The sequence below is a fragment of the Balaenoptera borealis genome (assembly GCF_965194805.1).
Source record: "Balaenoptera borealis genome assembly, chromosome: 16".
Taxonomy (NCBI): Eukaryota; Metazoa; Chordata; class Mammalia; order Artiodactyla; family Balaenopteridae; genus Balaenoptera; species Balaenoptera borealis.
This window is the reverse complement of record NC_138872.1, coordinates 41,108,295-41,125,694: the sequence shown is the minus strand read 5'-3', so window position 1 is coordinate 41,125,694 and position 17,400 is coordinate 41,108,295. Positions and strand designations below refer to the sequence as shown.

Below are 17,400 nucleotides of genomic sequence, written 5' to 3'. Positions count from 1 at the left end.
ATTTAATGTTTAGTTTGATTCCACAAATTCCCCCAGAAAGAAAAATTGTAAATCAGAAAAACAAAGAAGTGATGGGTCAAAGAACAGAAATATTTTGAAAAATATGTTGGGATGCTAAGCTAAATAACAACTGAAATGATAATTTAACACATCATAAAGGCTCTTTTACATTTAACCTTTCACTCCATCCTCGCAGAGACCCTGTTTTCTGTCTATGCACACACTAGATAAAGCGAAGACACCAATATTCTTACAGCTGGAAGCTCACACTTAAACCTGTAACCAGTGTTAAGAATTCACCTCAAAAAAATTGTTCTCACCCATCCTACACCCATACCTGTCTGCTCAACTATATTTCACAGGTTGATCAAATGACAGCTATCCACAGTGGTGATTTTGATCAGCACTTCTGATCAGCAGGTCCTGGCATAGCATAGGAAGGAAAGTAAAGGGGGAGAATGATGGGTAGAAATTCTTTCCCCTTTGCCTGGCTTAGCTGGAATGGGTGCTGGGCTGGATCTGAAGAGAGGGTGGCAAGAAATGGTTTCTGAACATTACTATCTCCATGCTAAGAACTAATGCTCCAGAAACTTCAACAGTATCACCCCAAAAGTAATTTGTAGCTAGCTACGAACTACCTAATAGTCGGTTATCCCAAATTAAGAGCTCTGAAATTTCAGTAAATTTATAGTGAACACTTGGTTTTAATACTGCCTTACTCAGCAGACTCTTAGGCCCACTGAGTTCTTCAGAAACAATGAAAAGAACTGATTAAAACATGGAGGAACCATTTTAAAGAGAAAAAGCAATATGAAGAAGCATAAACTTAAGAAAAAGCAATATGAACATAAAACTCAGTCAATAAGGAGAAAAAATTACAAAACCTCAAAGAAATAATCGAAAGAAATGGAAAAATAGTTTTATTTTGTCTACTTGCATAAAACTTAAAATAACTGTTTCATTGTGGTTAATACTTTAATTGTAGTTCAACTTTTCTGACAGGGTGAACTCTCTAATAAGGACCTAAATGCTTTGTAGTTAGAATCTCAGGTTTCCTTACAATTAGCAAAATTTTACAAGCTATTTAACAATAGCTATTTAACAAAAGCCTCAATCTGTCAACTGTACATTTATATTTATTCACATAACTGTTTAACTACAGTCTCCCACTAGTTTGTAAACTTAAGAACTTAGATGATCTCTGTTTTTCTCACCATTTTCTCTCTCACACTTAGCATAGGGCTTGTCATATAGCAGATACTTCATATATATTTGTTGAATGAACGAATGAATGAATTATGAAACATCTGACTAAAGGCATTCCCATGAAAATCAAGAATAAGCAAGAATGTCTTACGGCAGGTAATTTAACAGTGTTATCATGCAGTAGCCAATGCGAGGAAAGGGGCAGAGAAATAGTGTGTATAACAATATATATGCCTAGAAAACCCAAGAGAATCAACTGAAAAGCTACAAAAACTAACTGCAGTAAGGTGGGCAATTATTAAGTTAATAGCTTTTCTGTATTACTGAAAATCATCTGGTAAAATAAATAATAGAAAAAATAGATACCATTCATTGATAGCAACAAAATTACAAACTTGCTAGGATAAAACAACTGTGTGAGACCCATAAGATGAAAACTATAAAACTTTACTGAGGGATATTAGGGAAAAGAGATTTAAATCAATCTAACAACCAGCACCATTCCTAGACAGGAAGATGCATTATGTTAAAAATGTCAAAACTCTCCAAATAACCTACATTTCTAAGCAAAATTCCATTGATATTTCTGGGATTTTTGTTGTGATGGAGGTTGTTTTTCTTTTCTGTTTTGATTTTGAACTTGACAAAACAATTCTAAAATTTATCTGGTAGAATAAAAGGACAAGATTCACCAAGAAATAAATAAAAAGGCAGACAAATGGCAGAGGTTGAGGGAGGAGTCACAGGATCCCAAACCAGAATACATATGTGAAAGCCACAATAATTTAAAAATATACACCACTCCCTTTTCATGAACATAAATTCTATGTGCAGCTTAATATAAATTAAAGAAACAATTTAAAAGGTAGAAGCAAAGAGTATATATTACTCTTGTTAACATATAATAAGCTTTCCCCCAATTAAAAAGAGACAAATGTCTAATAGAAAACCTAGTTAGGATATGAGCATAAAACTTTAAAAAATGCAAATGCCCAATAAATATAAGAAAAAAGCATTCAATATCACTCTTAATAAAACAAATTGGATAATATTAGTCACTATTAAATTGGTAGGATTGATTTTGTAATGATGTAAGCTGGTATGTACAAGAATTTGCACTTATACATCACCCTTGAAAAAGTATATTATAACATTCTTTCTAAGAAGCAATGGATATCAAATCATTTTTTAAAATATTATAGCCTTTTACCTGATAACTCCTTCTAACTAAAACATTTTGAAGAAGTAATTGGAGATGTTTATAAAAATTTTGGTATGAGGACATTCATTATAGATTTATAAAAATGAAAAAAATGGAATAATAATCATTTAAAATCACGTTCTTAACATTTAAGGAAGTGGGAAGTGGGATATATATATATAAGTGGGGAAAAAAGCAGCTTACAATACAGCACATATAGTATTGTTGTAAAGTATACAACCTATAGCTGTATAGTGGTTATCTCTGGATTAAAAGTTGACATATTTTATTTCTTTCTACTTTTCTGCATTTTCCAAATTTCTAACACATGCATTAGTGTTATATTCAGAAAAAAATTAATGTTACACATTTGTAAATTACCAATACTATGCGACATCAAATGAGTCTTACTGATAAGGTGTATCTATAATGTAAAAGCAAACTATTTATATAGCCTTATTTTGAATGTGGCTTTAAGACTACATTGCAGGATTTTTTTATATCTGTATTCAGCAAAATGATAGACTTTGTGGGATATCTCACCTGTGGAAATAGACCTTATGATTTTTTTTTTGAAATTGCTTTTTATTCCCAAAAGTAGGTTTGAGAGTATCATTTCTAAGACTGTCTTCTCTGGTTTTGGTCTTCCCCCCAAAAATTAGTAGTAGTAGTAGTAGTAGTAGTAGTAGTAGTAGTAGTAGTAGTAGTAATAGTACCTTCATAGTATGATACTTTGTTCCTAAGTGCTGCTACCTATAGGAGGAAAATTTATTACATGTATGTTTTTATGAACCTAATAAGGAACTACAAAAAAAATCCCATCCTCAGCTATAGGAAAATAACATATACATTTTTTACTTTATTTCTTCACTTACATAAGCCTTAAGATGGATTATTAGCTACAAAATGCTATAAAATTTGATTTGTCAAAAAGCTGATTTTGTCAGTATATTTTATACATTCATTAAAAAATTATTACTTCACTTATGTCATGTACTATTTTTAAAAACAATATAGAAAATATCAAGTATTGGCATGGATATAGAGCATGCTTAGTAGACAGCAGTATCTAATAAGTATGAACATACACAGATCCTATGATGAAACCATTCTACTCTCAGAAATAAACCCAACAGAAATAATAGATATCTATTCACAAAAATACACATGCACACATACAAATGTGTTAGGATGTTCATTCAAGGAGTAAAAGACCCCAAATTGAAATTAACTAAATGCCCGTCAACAGTAGATTGGATAAACTGTGGCACAGTCACAAAATGAAATATTACATAATAATAATGAAAATGAATTATTGACATCTATACATAACAACATAGATCGATCTTACAAGCATAATGATGAACTAAAAGAACCAAACATTGAGGTGTATATACTATATGGTTCCATTTATATAAAATATAAAAAGAGGCAAAACTAACATATGCTACTAAAAGTGAGGACAGTGAACCCACTGTCATGTATTCACTACAAGATACTAGGTGATGCCAAGAGCTCTTCCAGGGTACTAATAATGTTCTGCTTTTTGATCTAGATGGAGTAACACAGGCATACCAATTTGCGAAAATTTACTGAACTCTACACTTATGTGTGTGTGTTTGTGTCTATTGTGTATTTTGTGTCTTGCTCAACAAAATGTTAAAAGAAGAAACATATAATACAGAAATTTAATGAAGAATAAAAATTTAGGGCTTTGTTAGTAGAGATGAAATTTCATATTGTATCAAGCAGTTGCTGTCAATTTTGTCCAAAATATTTCTGAGTAAATGAACCTACTGAGTGGACCAAAGGGTTTGTTCGGTTTTTTCCATACGATGGCTCTAGTAGCACTTAGTTAGTTGTCTTTAACTTCATTCGAAACAATTTTGTTAGATTGTATTTGACAGCTGTCATATCAGCTTGCATTTAAAAAAAGACTTATCAAAATTGGTCAATTTTTGTGTAGCCATTTTAATATTGAAGATGGATGGAAAAAAAGCAACATTTTCGGCATATTATGCTGTATTATTTCAAGAAAGGTAAAAACGCAACTGAAACACACAAAAAGATTTGTGCAGTGTATGGAGAAGGTGCTGTGACTGATCAAACGTGTCAAAAGTGGTTTGAGAAGTTTTGTGCTGGAGATTTCTCGCTGGACAATACTCCACGGTTGGGTAGACCAGTTGAAGTTGACAGTAATCAAATCGAAACAATAATTGAGAACAATCAACGTTATACCACGTGGGAGATAGCCAACATATTCAAAATATCCAAAGCAAGCATTGAAAATCATTTGCACCAGCTTGGTTATGTTCATTGCTTTGTTGTTTGGGTTCCACATAAGTTAAGCGAAAAAAACCTTCCTGACCACAGTTCCACATGTGATTCTCTACTGAAACGTAATGAAAATGTTCAATTTTTAAAACAAATTGTGACAGGTGATGAAAAGTGGATACTGTACAACAATGTGGAATGGAAGAGACTGTAGGGCAAGCGAAATGAACCACCACAAACCGCACCAAAGGCCAGTCTTCATCCAAAGAAGGTGATGTTGTGTATATGGTGGGATTGGAAGGGAGTCCTCTATTATGAGCTCCTTCCAGAAAACCAAACGATTAATTCCAACAGGTACTATTCCCAATTAGACCAACTGAAAGCGGCACTCAATGAAAAGCGTCCAGAATTAGTCAACAGAAAACGCATAATCTTCCTTCCGGATAACGCAAGACCGCATGTTTCTTTGATGACCAGGCAAAAACCGTTAGAGCTTGGCTGGGAAGTTCGGATTCATCCGCCGTATTCACCAGACATTGCACCTTCAGATTTCCATTTATTTTGGTCTTTACAAAATTCTCTTAATGGAAAAAATTTCCATTCCCTGGAAGACTGTAAAAGGTACCTGGAATAGTTCTTTGTTCAAAAACATAAAAAGTGTTTTGGGAAGATGGAATCATGAAGTTGCCTGAAAAATGGCAGAAGGTAATGGAACAAAAGGGTGAATATGTTGTTCAATAAAGTTCTTGGTGAAAATGAAAAATGTGTCTTTTATTTTTACTTAAAAAACCGAAGGCACTTTTTGGCCCACCCAATATTTTCCCAATGATCTGAATTCTAATTTCAAATAAGCCTTATTTCAGCTTTACTGAAAAAATACATTAAAATAACATTTATTTTAAGCAAGTAGAGGGGATTATTTAAAAAAACTTCTATAAAGTAACATTTCTTCCATCACATGCAGTCCCACTACCTGATTTGCCTATGTAAATATTCAGATATTCTATATTAATTAAATTATACCCAGCTATTAAATGGTTATCTATCCAATCACATGTCACTATCTTAATTTTTGTCATGATTATGACATTCACAACTAATGCAGTAAAAACACCACTAAAGTAAACGAAAACAATTATTTCCCTTTGTCATTAGTTCATATGAATTACCAACAATGTTACAGAAACTCAGCTTTTACTATAAAGTCTCAGAACTGGACAACTTTTCCTGGACACAATTCAAGTAAACAGTATAACAGCTAAAGCTGTAGAATATAGGATAAACCCTTTTAGTTGGTTAAATGTCTATCTGTGCATAAGACTTGAAGAACATGCATAATTTACCTTGTGACACTGACTGATAGAAAAAAAATCATTTTTCTGATATTAGAACTAAGCAGTATAATTCTGCTACTGTTTACTGAGTGTGTCTATATGCTAGGCACTGAGTGAAGTGCTTTCTATATATTACCTCTTTTGATTTTCACAACAGCCCTATGAAGTAGGCCCTATTACTATCTCCATTGTACCAATGAATAAACTAAGGCTCAGAAAGGTTAAATAATTTACTGAAGGTCATTTGGCCAGGAAGTTAAAGAGGCATATTTAAAATAATGACTGATCTGACATCAAGCCCTCTATGATGAACTACAATGTAAATGTATCTCTCCTTGTCATGTTGGGGTGGGGAAAGGAAGAACTAAAATAAACAAACCTTTTCCTCACTTTCCACTTTAAAAATCCTTTTTATGGCAAACTGAATTCATCTTTGGCCAAAGCCAACCCATCAGAGTTGGAAAGTTAACCACTTTTCCATTATACAGCCCACAATCCACAAATGAATAAAAATCACATCTCCTACAAAATATTTTTCTGTGACTGTGGTACAACTAAAATTGTCTCTAATGATATAATACTGAACCATAAATTAAATGGATGTATTCTTCCCCAAACTCTAGCAAAGACCAAAACTCTGACCAAATAGTCTTAGTACAAAATTATACAAGGGCCTAGTTACAGTAAATAGATCGTCTTATACACTGCAACGTACAAAAAACTGTACTTGAATCTTTATAGCAGCTCTATTGGTTACAGAAAAATACTGAGGAGAACCCAAATGCCCTTCAGTGGGTGAATGGCTGAACAAACTTTGGTATATCAATGCAACAGACTTATTACTCAGCAATAAGAAGGAATGAACTACTGATACATGCAACAACCTGAATGGACCTCAAGGGCTTTATGTTCAGTAAAAAAAAATCAGTCTCAAAAGGTTACATACTGTATGATTCCATTTATATAACATTCTTAAAATGACAAAACTATAGAGATGGAGAACGGGGCGCGGGGGGCAGGGAGGTGGGTGCCACTACAAAGGGTAGCACGAGGGAGTTCTTTCATGATAATAGTTCATGATAATAATAATAACAGTTCTCGATCATGGTGTTGGTGGTGGTTATAAGCATCTATACATGGCATAAACTTGCATAGAACTACACACACACACACACACACACACACACACACAAAACACACGAACGCCGCTTAAAAAATGTTGAAACTTGAATAAGGTCTATAGGCTAGTTAATAGCAATGTACCAATGCCAATTACCTGGTTTTGATATTGTACTATAGCTATAGGACTTACACAAGACTCTTTGTACTATTTTTGCAATTGCCTATAATTATTTCAATATAAAAAGTTTAAACAAAAAAATGGCCCTGGGTACGAGAGTCTGAATTGGAACCTGGTCTGCCTGAATCTAAAATTTGTGTCACTTCCCTATGTACCCTAATGCCTACAAAATCTATTTTATTAAAATATGCATTATTTCCTACAGAGAAGAATATAATATATAGGAGGTTCATCCTGGGTCACGTTTAAAGAACTCTAAGAAAGTTCAAAAAGTACTTTATTAGGAAAAAATTTTAAATATCAAATCATTTCATTGATGGCAACTAAGACCAGGTGTTCCAATGCCCAATATGGACATGGAAAGAGAGCTTTACAAGTGACAGAAAGTGATGACTGGGCTGCTTTGGCACCTTGACTGGGCACATTGCCTCTCATTCCCCTCTCACCAGAGGCAGCTCTGGAGTTTCCTGCCATGTTGCCTTGTTCACCTGAAAGGTTAACAGCTGTTCCTCTCCTGACACACCAGGCAAACAAGCAGCACAGCAGAAAGCTGTAAAATAGAGTCATTACACTGTACATTTGGAATCTCTTTTCCATCTACCTGAGTACTTCCTAATGAGGTTGTCCTTGTGAGATGTAGAACATGGCCAAATTATAATTATCTCAGCCAGAGAAGTAAGCTAAAGGTGCCAAATGCTTTTTGGAAGTTGCTGCCTGCCTTCATATAAATTCATCAAACCCTTGTACACTAAGTGACAGCTATGAAAAATTATACATACAGGCAAGGACAAAGAATCAAAATAGTGATGGGATGTTCTCCTGTTAGTGATGCTTTCCTGTTTAGCACCATTTTATTTTATTTCACTAAAAGTTACCCTCCAAATTATTTTTATTTATTGATCAGAAAAATATCAAATAAATCATTTTTTTAAAATCAGAGCCAAAATTGTGTTCACTATGTCAAGTCCCCAGTGCTGAATGTGCTATGGGTGCTACAAATCCAATTGCATATAGTTCAATTTAATAAATACATAGTATCAGATGTTTATTAAGAACATAAGGACAAGACATTGCTTAGGGAGATGACACAAAAAGTGAAAAAGACACCAGTTTGTAGCCTCAGTGAGGAGATAAACAGTTATACAGCTAACAAAACTCAGGAAAAACCATAATTACTGATATTATGAAGTATGCTAACATGGCAAATTCAATGTTATGTTAATAACAAGAAAGAGAAAACTCATGAGAATGGTCTTAAGGTATTTAAGAAGGAAATAAATGTCATCGACTATACTCCACAGGGCAGAACTGGGATCAAAGGCTGGAAATTACAAGAATATAGAGGAAGGCTGGTGATGTATATATAGTTTTTAATTAATTTTAATTGTTTTAAATTAAAGTTCACATGTTTATAGACTTCAGGAACTTCCTAAATAAATCATTGATAGGGACTTCCCTGGTGGTCCAGTGGTTAAGACTCTGCACTTCCACTGCAGGGGGTGCGGGTTTGGTCCCTGGTTACGGAACTAGGATCCTGCATGCCATGTGGTACAGCCAAAAATAAATAAATAAATAAATCATTGATGACTGACTAACTACGAGAGTATCCAATGAAACCTCTGTACTGGAGAGGAGTTGATGAGACTCTTTCCAAGGGCCTGTCTTCTCCAGAGGCCCCTCGTATCACAGAAGGCATCTTGTTACCCAGAGCCACAAATGAACAGCCCATAGAGACTAGATAAAAGGGAGACTTGTAGGAACAAAGTGATCTGAGGATGGAATTGTATCCAAAAGGAGTGATTCACATTGGGTGGAGATTAAATGACTCCGACACATGCTCTCTCATGAAGAGTTTACATTTTAGAGAGGTCCCAGAGGAGGAAGGAAATACAAAGGCATTAGAAGAAGAGAAGGAGAAAAACTGAGCTTCAATTATGGAAAGGCAGATACAGCACATAGCAACCGATAGTCACTTCCGAGAGAGGAACAGGCTGAGCAGGCTTCCACACTTCCTGCTGGCCAACACTATGCTATATCCTGAACAGTGCTCCACTTCCCCATGAGACCTGTCCGTTCACCTACTAAGGGCTACGATCCTGTGTGAATTTACTCAATCACCAGAGGGAAACCTGAGACAACGCTGAACTTCATCTGAATTCTGTACTCCTGGAAAGCAAAAACTGTCAAGAAATTACCCCTCACCCCTTTTGTGTTCCTGGAAACAGCTTACTGCAAAGAACCACTCTTCCCCATGTAGCTTAGATAAGACTCACGATGACCTCTTGTAACCTATGACAAGGCCAAGACACAGACACTCCAAATTCCCATTCTTTATCTCATAAATGATTAGCTGAACTATTTGTCCCCAGTGACCATTCTGGTCGATCAATGCCTGTTAACCGGACTTGACCTAAATTTATTCAGGCTTCTCTCCTTCCTCCAAGCCCCTGAACTTTGGGCCACCCTTGAGCAATGGAAGGTGAACAACCCCTCTTTAAAGACCCCCTCCCAATAATCAGCTGGCCTCAAGGAAAAACATTCCCTGATCAACTGTTCAGTCATGCCACCCTCTCATCCCATTGCCCCACATCCAATTCTTTCCAGCCTGTTTACTTCTCCCTGTAAAAGAAAAGCCCTTTTCTGCTTGAACTTTGAGATGCTTATAGATCTCATGGTCAAAGTGGTTCTTCCTACTGCAATATTCCTCCTCTTCCTATTGAGATAACCCTCAACCCCTTATTATAATAATCTTTTTGAATAAAGCCTCTTCTTTTTACCTAAGTCTAGATTTGTTTTTGACACTTTCAACTTGCAAAGAGCCTAACTTTACAAAACACAAATTAAAATAATTAAATATCCTCTTATTATTGATATTTATTTTTACAGAATCACAACTATTATGTATTTCTTGATATACACCCACATAATAAAATATATAGAAGATACAGACCACCATAAAATAAACTAAAATCAAACATAAATTAACTGTTATTTTCCCAATGTTTGAAAACAAAAATTACTTAAGATCATTAATTACTAAAATAATTAAAATAAAGCATTAAAAACAAGCATGAAAAGTTGAAACCAACCGAGGTTTGGAAATTGCAGAAATAATTTCTTTATATTTTACTTTTGTCTTCTGTAGATCAATCATCTCTTTACAAAGTCAAAAGAAGAAAAAGCTTGATGAACTTGTTTTTATGTTATGTTTTATGTTTATGAACTTGTTTTATGAACTCTATTTTTATGTTTTTATGAACTTGAGTTTATTAACTCAGTTTATTAACCCAGGCATTAAACTAACAATAATACAGCTGCTAAAGTTCTTTCTGAAGAACTTTCTGCCAACAATCTGTCACTTTTCCAGTGGTCCAGTACCCTAGTTTCAACTTAGCATGGATACCATGTAGAGTTAGCACGTTAACTGTATCACATACATAAAATAAACCTTCAGTGTTTTTAATGAATAAGGTAAATACATGATATTTCTATTCCTGAAGAGATTTTTTTTTCTAAAATACCTCTATTCCTATTTATGAAAAAATATTTTAAAATAATAAATACTCATATTATAAGCAGATAGGGCAGGGGGTCCCCAAAGAAAGAGAACCAGGCATGGCTTTCGTGACGTAAGAGAGGCCATTTTTGGCCTAAGTCATTTTGTGATCTAAGCCTGGCCACACTGCTTGCCTTTGAACAGGTCTCAGTAATTAATGATTTTAAGGGAAGTGAAAGAATGCAAGAACAAAGGAAAAGCAGTCAAGAAACAATAGTTCAGCGATAAAACAGAGTCCTAGTTCCTCCTCAAGGGATATATGTAATAATCTGTGTGAGTTCTGCAGGAACTAAGGCACCCATCAAGGTGGAGGATGGAATGATGATGACGACCTTTTCTGACTTCAGTCAACTAAAGCTTTGACTCTGTTGACCTTTGCCCCAATTCTATGTTGAATTCTCCTCTGCTCAAGCCCCTTCATGAATACGCATACACCACTCAAGTCCCTTCATGAGTACGCAAGTACCCTTAGCTTAAAACTTCCCCAATTTTGCTGTTCTGCGAGACACTGCTTTGGAAAAGATCCCTGGTGTTCTCCCTACTTGTTGCAAGTAATAAGTCCTTCCTTCTCCCAATCTTTGGCTTGATTGTGTCTTTTGGCCTGACACCCACCAAGACTCGAACCCAGCTTTAGGGTAACAGTATAACAAATACATCACAAAAAATCAACTACTCACCAGCATTGACTATAGCATCTACCTCTAGCAATGTGATGTCACCTCTATAGAGAGAAACTTCTTCACTCAAACTTTTCTTCACCTGTGATGTTTCCTGAGTATTTTCTTCTGTAATAAAGAAGGAATATATATTAATAGTAATATTCTTATTTAATTTAATAAAGACAATTTGAATACAAGAGCCAATATGGGTCACACTCTGATACATTAGACAAGTGGAAATAAATGTATAAGTACCAGGGATGTGACTGACTTATTCTCTATTTATTGTGTATTCCCCAATACAAATGCAGTATCACATACATAATAGGCATTCAATAAATTTAGGCATGTTATATGGGTCAACAAAAAGTTCAATGTTTACTATTAATATTATAAAAATATCAATTTTAAGATATAATTATGTACCACTGGTTTCACAAGAAGATGAGAAAAAGATGTGTAACTACCAAGACAAAATAAATTTTTACAATGAACGAGCTTATTTCTATTTTGTTCTAATTACCTAAAATGCATCCTTGAAAAGAATTTTTACTCAGAAAAAAAAAATTTAGGTTCAGCTCTTTGCTACTTCTAAGTAATAAGCTGTCCCTCGGAATGGTATGGATCAAGAACATTTGAAAGTGTGATACTGCTCCTTTATCAAATTCTATAAACCTTTCACTCTAAGAGGGCGCTGCTAGATTGAAAAGAGAAAAAGCTCTGTCCTGCACACAACAGCCAGAAAGCTGGTATATTTAAAACAAGCCAAAACATTATCTTCCAAAACCTGACATATTTTTTAATGTTTTTGAGGAGTACTATAATCTGAATTTTCATGTATTTTTTTACAGATAGTAATGTTAAAATATATTCAACGAAGCTATATAAAATCAATGTTTTAAAATACATTAAATTGCTATACATAAAAAGCTTTTTAATATAACTTTAGGAAACATGATTTATAAATTCAAACATTTTAAACTCATGATCTATGCAAATCTTTTAAGGGGGAAGGTAATGCTATTGATTCACAAAGATACTGTCAAATGAGCTTGCAGTAATGAGGTATGTAGGGGATTTGAGGTGATAGGTTACAAGACACTTAAATTGTCTTCGGGCCCCGATAACCAAAGAAAAAATGGCCAAGACGAAGGAAATGATCTGTGGCCATAAAAGTGATCTTTCCTCTCTCTGCCTCCAAAGCATCCCCTTCTTTGCAATCACTTTTCTCCTTAAAGGATTCTAATCAACTATTCATTGGTGGTAGTAGCAGTAGTAGTAATAATAATAAGCAGGAGAATAATGTGGGAGAATTGTACATTAAAAGAGTAGAGAAAAACTTTAGAAGACCTCAAAATAGAAAACACTTAACAGCTGACTTGACCACCTCAGGGACTCCTAGCATGCTGTTTCCCTGAGTCAGGTAAAGACTAAGAGTTAGTCAGATAAAGACTAACTGTTCAATTCTTGGTTCTGCCAATTAACAACTGGGTGACCTTGGATAAGTTATATATTTTCGCCATGCCTCAGTTCATAAATTACTGGCTCCTTTACAGTTAACATGAGTTCATTACATTTAGAATAATGTTTGGTCCATAGTAAGCTCTCAACAAACATGCCCCTTTTTTACAAAGGTTTTACAGAGGTGACAAATATTATTTCAGCATCCATACTGAAATACCACAATAGTTTTTAAATATTTTCAACATTTATTATTATTACTATTCCCTATCAGTGAAAGAGATTGGATTTTGTTTGTGCTCTTACTAATCTGTCAATGCCTGGTCCAATGACAAAGACTTTGAGCAAGAAGACCTTGAGTTCCATGACCAATCAATTTCTATTCTTACTACTTTTACCAAATTAGAAAGTCCTGATTCCCAAATAAAGATTGTTGGATGATAATAAATATTTGGTGGCTTTGTCAGAAAATTCTGGATATTTGGACTATTGTAAACCTAGAAATTATAAAGACTTCTCACTGATGATGAGTTTTAAAACTCCATCAGGCATTAAATTGATTAAACATATCACAAATGAAAGCAGAAAGATTGACTGTTTCAACTTGGGAGACAGAGTAAATCAATTCCTGACCTATCCTCTAGTTGCATTTAGTTCTAAAAAGTATTTCTTCATTTTCTTATGAAGCATTATGTATGTAATATTGCATTTATAGTCATGTAAGACTTTTAAACATGTGGCAACAAATCATGTATTTTTTTCCAGAAGAAATTGTTAAAGAATTGTATTAGAAAGCATCAAAGTTTAAACTATTTATATCACAGTTCAGTTTTCTTAAAAGAAATCCTAATCTCTCAACTGCAAACTTTAAAAATGGGACATTTTGAGCCTAAAGGTTCAAACAATTCAACATATTAAATAAATGTAGTGCTATGACATGGTATTCAAGTAAGTTACTCAAAATGGTCTTATTAGAATTATTAGCATCATGAAGAAATATCTTTATCTCTCTTTCATTTTAAAAATTCACATGAGCATCTTTTTTCTTCAGAGCCAGATTTATACTTGCTGTCCAGTTCCTCACATGGTGTATCAAAAAGGCATAAATATACTCAAAAACTACAATTTGATAGTACTAATAATTATCAGTATTTCCTCCAACAATAAACCAAAACCAAATGGCATATTTTTGACCACCAAGTGTTCTCTGTAAATATAACAATGTAAATTACCATTACAGGCCACATCTTTTACTTGAATAGCAATGTACCACCTTCCTTTTCACACAACTGTGTTCTATCAGCACTGATCTCAGTGTCTTTTCCCATATCCTGGGTTTTCAGTAATAAACAGGACAGAAAACTGTCAAGCATTGCTCCCTCACAGACATTCTATACGTACACAAAGCACTGATTCACATTTTGTACATCATTGGCTTTATCCAGCTGAAAGTTAAAATATCTGTCAGTGTGCACATGTGATAGTAATTGTTTTTCCAGATTGTATCCTATTGATATTGTTGAAAAAAAAAAAAAAAAAGTTTTTTTCCGGAACTACCACAATAAGGGAAAGAGATCTCAGTACAGAACTGGGCTCACTTACCAATACAGCAAGGACAAGTGGGGATTTATAACCAAGGAGCAGAGTGGGGATCAGTGGAAAGAAAATTACTAAGAGGAAACTTTGTGGGTGAGGGAAGATTTTGGTTAAACACACAATTCTTGCTGAAGGCAAGCCAGGGTGGTCAGATATCACCTAGGGTATGAGGGGGGAGATGCAGAACTTTATTAGATATGGAGAGTGACCAGATAGCAAGGATGGGAAATTCTCTCTAAATTGATTTAGCAGGATTCTTGCTAAAATTGGACAATGCAGGTCTGGCAAGGATGGGGCCTAGTTGAAAAAAGGGTTTGGTGGAACCTGACTAAAGTTTAGTTAAGGAGAGAGTCTTTGTCAGTCCCTGCTCTTATTTGAGGAAAGAGAGACTTCTTTCCTTTGAATAATGTAAGTCCATTTCTCATTAGGCTGCCTTTTGTCCTTTAAGGACCAGCTGAACCACTGGTTGAGACTTGGTAGTAGAGGATTTCTGCTAGGTGGTGCAAGCAGTCAGGCATTTAATGAGGGAAAGTCCCATGGAAAGAAAAAGAAAAACAAAGATCAATGGTTGGAGCACACTATAAAACTAGTTTCTGAGTCCAGAGGGCAGACAGTTGAGAAGATATCTAGATGTTGGGCTTGAAGCACCTTTTGCTGTTTCAGTGTCCTTGGTGATGGCATCAGGTGTTCCAGCAAACTTTCTGAATGGCCCACACAATAGCAAGCATGAAAGTTGTACATACATGATCTGTTGTGGTGATTTCTTTGAAGTTTATATCATGTCATCCAGCTTCAGCTTGCAGGGCTTCAAGAAAGGGGCAGTTTTAGTTCTCAATGAGGCCAAATAAGCAGGAGGGGAGAAAAATTGGAAACATTTTGGAGAGTTGTAGCCAGATACTGGAGGAAACTAGGAAATTGACAATATGTGCAAGACAATGAGCAAGACTGGAATTTAATAACCCACAAGGGTGCACTACAGTTTTCCACTGAAACCTAAAATGTCTCTCTACAGTCACCCCCCCAACCCCATTTTTATTCTTGTTTACAAAATAAGTCTGTTCTCATTAGATTTGGTCTGATTATTTACATAAGTGCAGCAAGAACAGTCACTGACCACTTAGGCCTTTCAAGTTTGCTTTGCTGGAACTTTTCATAAAGAATCTCAAATCAGACTTGTCAAAGCCTCTCAAGGCTAGGAAGCAAATCCAAGAACTCACCACCAGATTTAGCCTGTAATACCTACACATTTGGGTAAATTCCTCTCTTCTCAAGGTTCCAAGAATATCCTAAGGTTCCTGGGCTTGATAGGAAGTGACCTTCCTTACTCATCTGTAAGGCTGGGAACTCTATAAACCAGGTACCAGACTGGTTTCTCCAAAAGGGCTTTGTAAGCATTGGCTCTATAATGCAAATCTTAGTTCCTTAAAACTATCTGATAACATGAGATTCTATATCTTTGAGATTATCATTCACAAATATGACATTCCAACCAAAGTCTATACAACCAATTTTTCCAATTATGTTCTGTTACAAGGAAGACAGATTCTTATTGAACCTATACAAATAATGTCATTGCCATGAAAATAAGAATACTCAATAGAGTTTCTGAATTCTGGAGAGATCCGGTAGGGAGAAAAGCTAAATGTTTCATTTCTGTTTACAAAAGTATAATTAACTAAATTGTCATGAGTTACAGAGAGCTTGAGAAAAGATAAAAAGGGGTTCCTTAAATAAAACACTAAAGAACCAGTATTGTTCCAAAACAATAACCACAAAAATCATAATCATTCTTCGTAGTTAGTTCATTCAGTCCCATGTAACTGATTTGTTTTTTTCCCCCAGCGTTATTTAATGTGTTGGAACAACAACAGCAACAACAAATCCACATACTTTCTTTATTCCATTAAAACAACAACTATATTAAGTAATCTTATATACTGAGATCTCTTTCTGAATTCTCTATTCTGTTCTACTAAACATTTTTTATAGTATATTCTTTTTTTTCTTCTTCATGTAATGGATTTTTGTTCTGCTTGATCTTGGGTTAGCACTTTTTTTTGTTTTGTTTTGTTTTGTTTAAACCAGTCAGCTTCTCCATTAGTTCTGGAAATCCTTACTTGGTCCAGCGGTACAGTCTCAAGGTTATTTAAGCAATAATGTCTTTAGAAGCCTATACGCTAGAGTACTTGCCATAGTCCTTTCCATGAATCTCTGAAATAGTCACTTTTTGTTGAAGACAAAGCACTCTTGCCTGTAGTTGACTGCAAGAGCTTTCAGGGAAGAATCAGAATAAAACAAAAATTATCTGTGAATGATAAAAGACTTAAAAATGGTCACTGTTAAAGATCTGAAGAGAGTTTATTATAAAAATGATATAACTGATATGGGAATCTGGTTATTTCTATGACATACAATGTTTAAATAACTCGAATTATAACTGACAAAATTATACCAGGACATAAGATGGATAAAAAGGATACTGGCAAATTTCTATGAACTTCATACAATTTCTGAAATATACATAGTAATAATTTTTACCCACACAAATCTAACCATGGGAAAGTTAAGCATCATTTCTTTTTGGACAATGTTTTCCCATGTAATGTAATATATCAAATAAATCAAAATTTTTTAAGATTTTTTTTTGATGTGAACCATTTTTGAATTTGTTACAATATTGCTTCTGTTTTATCTTTTGGTTTTGTTGGCCGTGAGGCATGTGGGATCTTAGCCCCTTGACCAGGGATCGAACCCACACCCCCGGCATTGGAAGGCGAAGTCTTAACCACTGGACCTCCAGGGAAGTCCCCTTA

The 17,400-nt window shown here is 34.7% G+C and overlaps 1 protein-coding gene across 10 annotated transcripts in view; it reads right to left on the bottom strand.

Moving 5' to 3' along the window:
* The window catches only part of MACROD2 (mono-ADP ribosylhydrolase 2), a 1,990,905-nt gene that overhangs the window by 1,902,138 nt on the left and 71,367 nt on the right, over positions 1-17,400 (bottom strand). For all 10 annotated transcript variants that reach the window (XM_082359154.1, XM_082359151.1, XM_082359149.1 and 7 more), the window contains exon 3: positions 11,549-11,656. In XM_082359154.1, the coding sequence (XP_082215280.1) occupies positions 11,549-11,656 (108 nt within the window). The remainder of the gene's footprint in view (positions 1-11,548; positions 11,657-17,400) is intronic.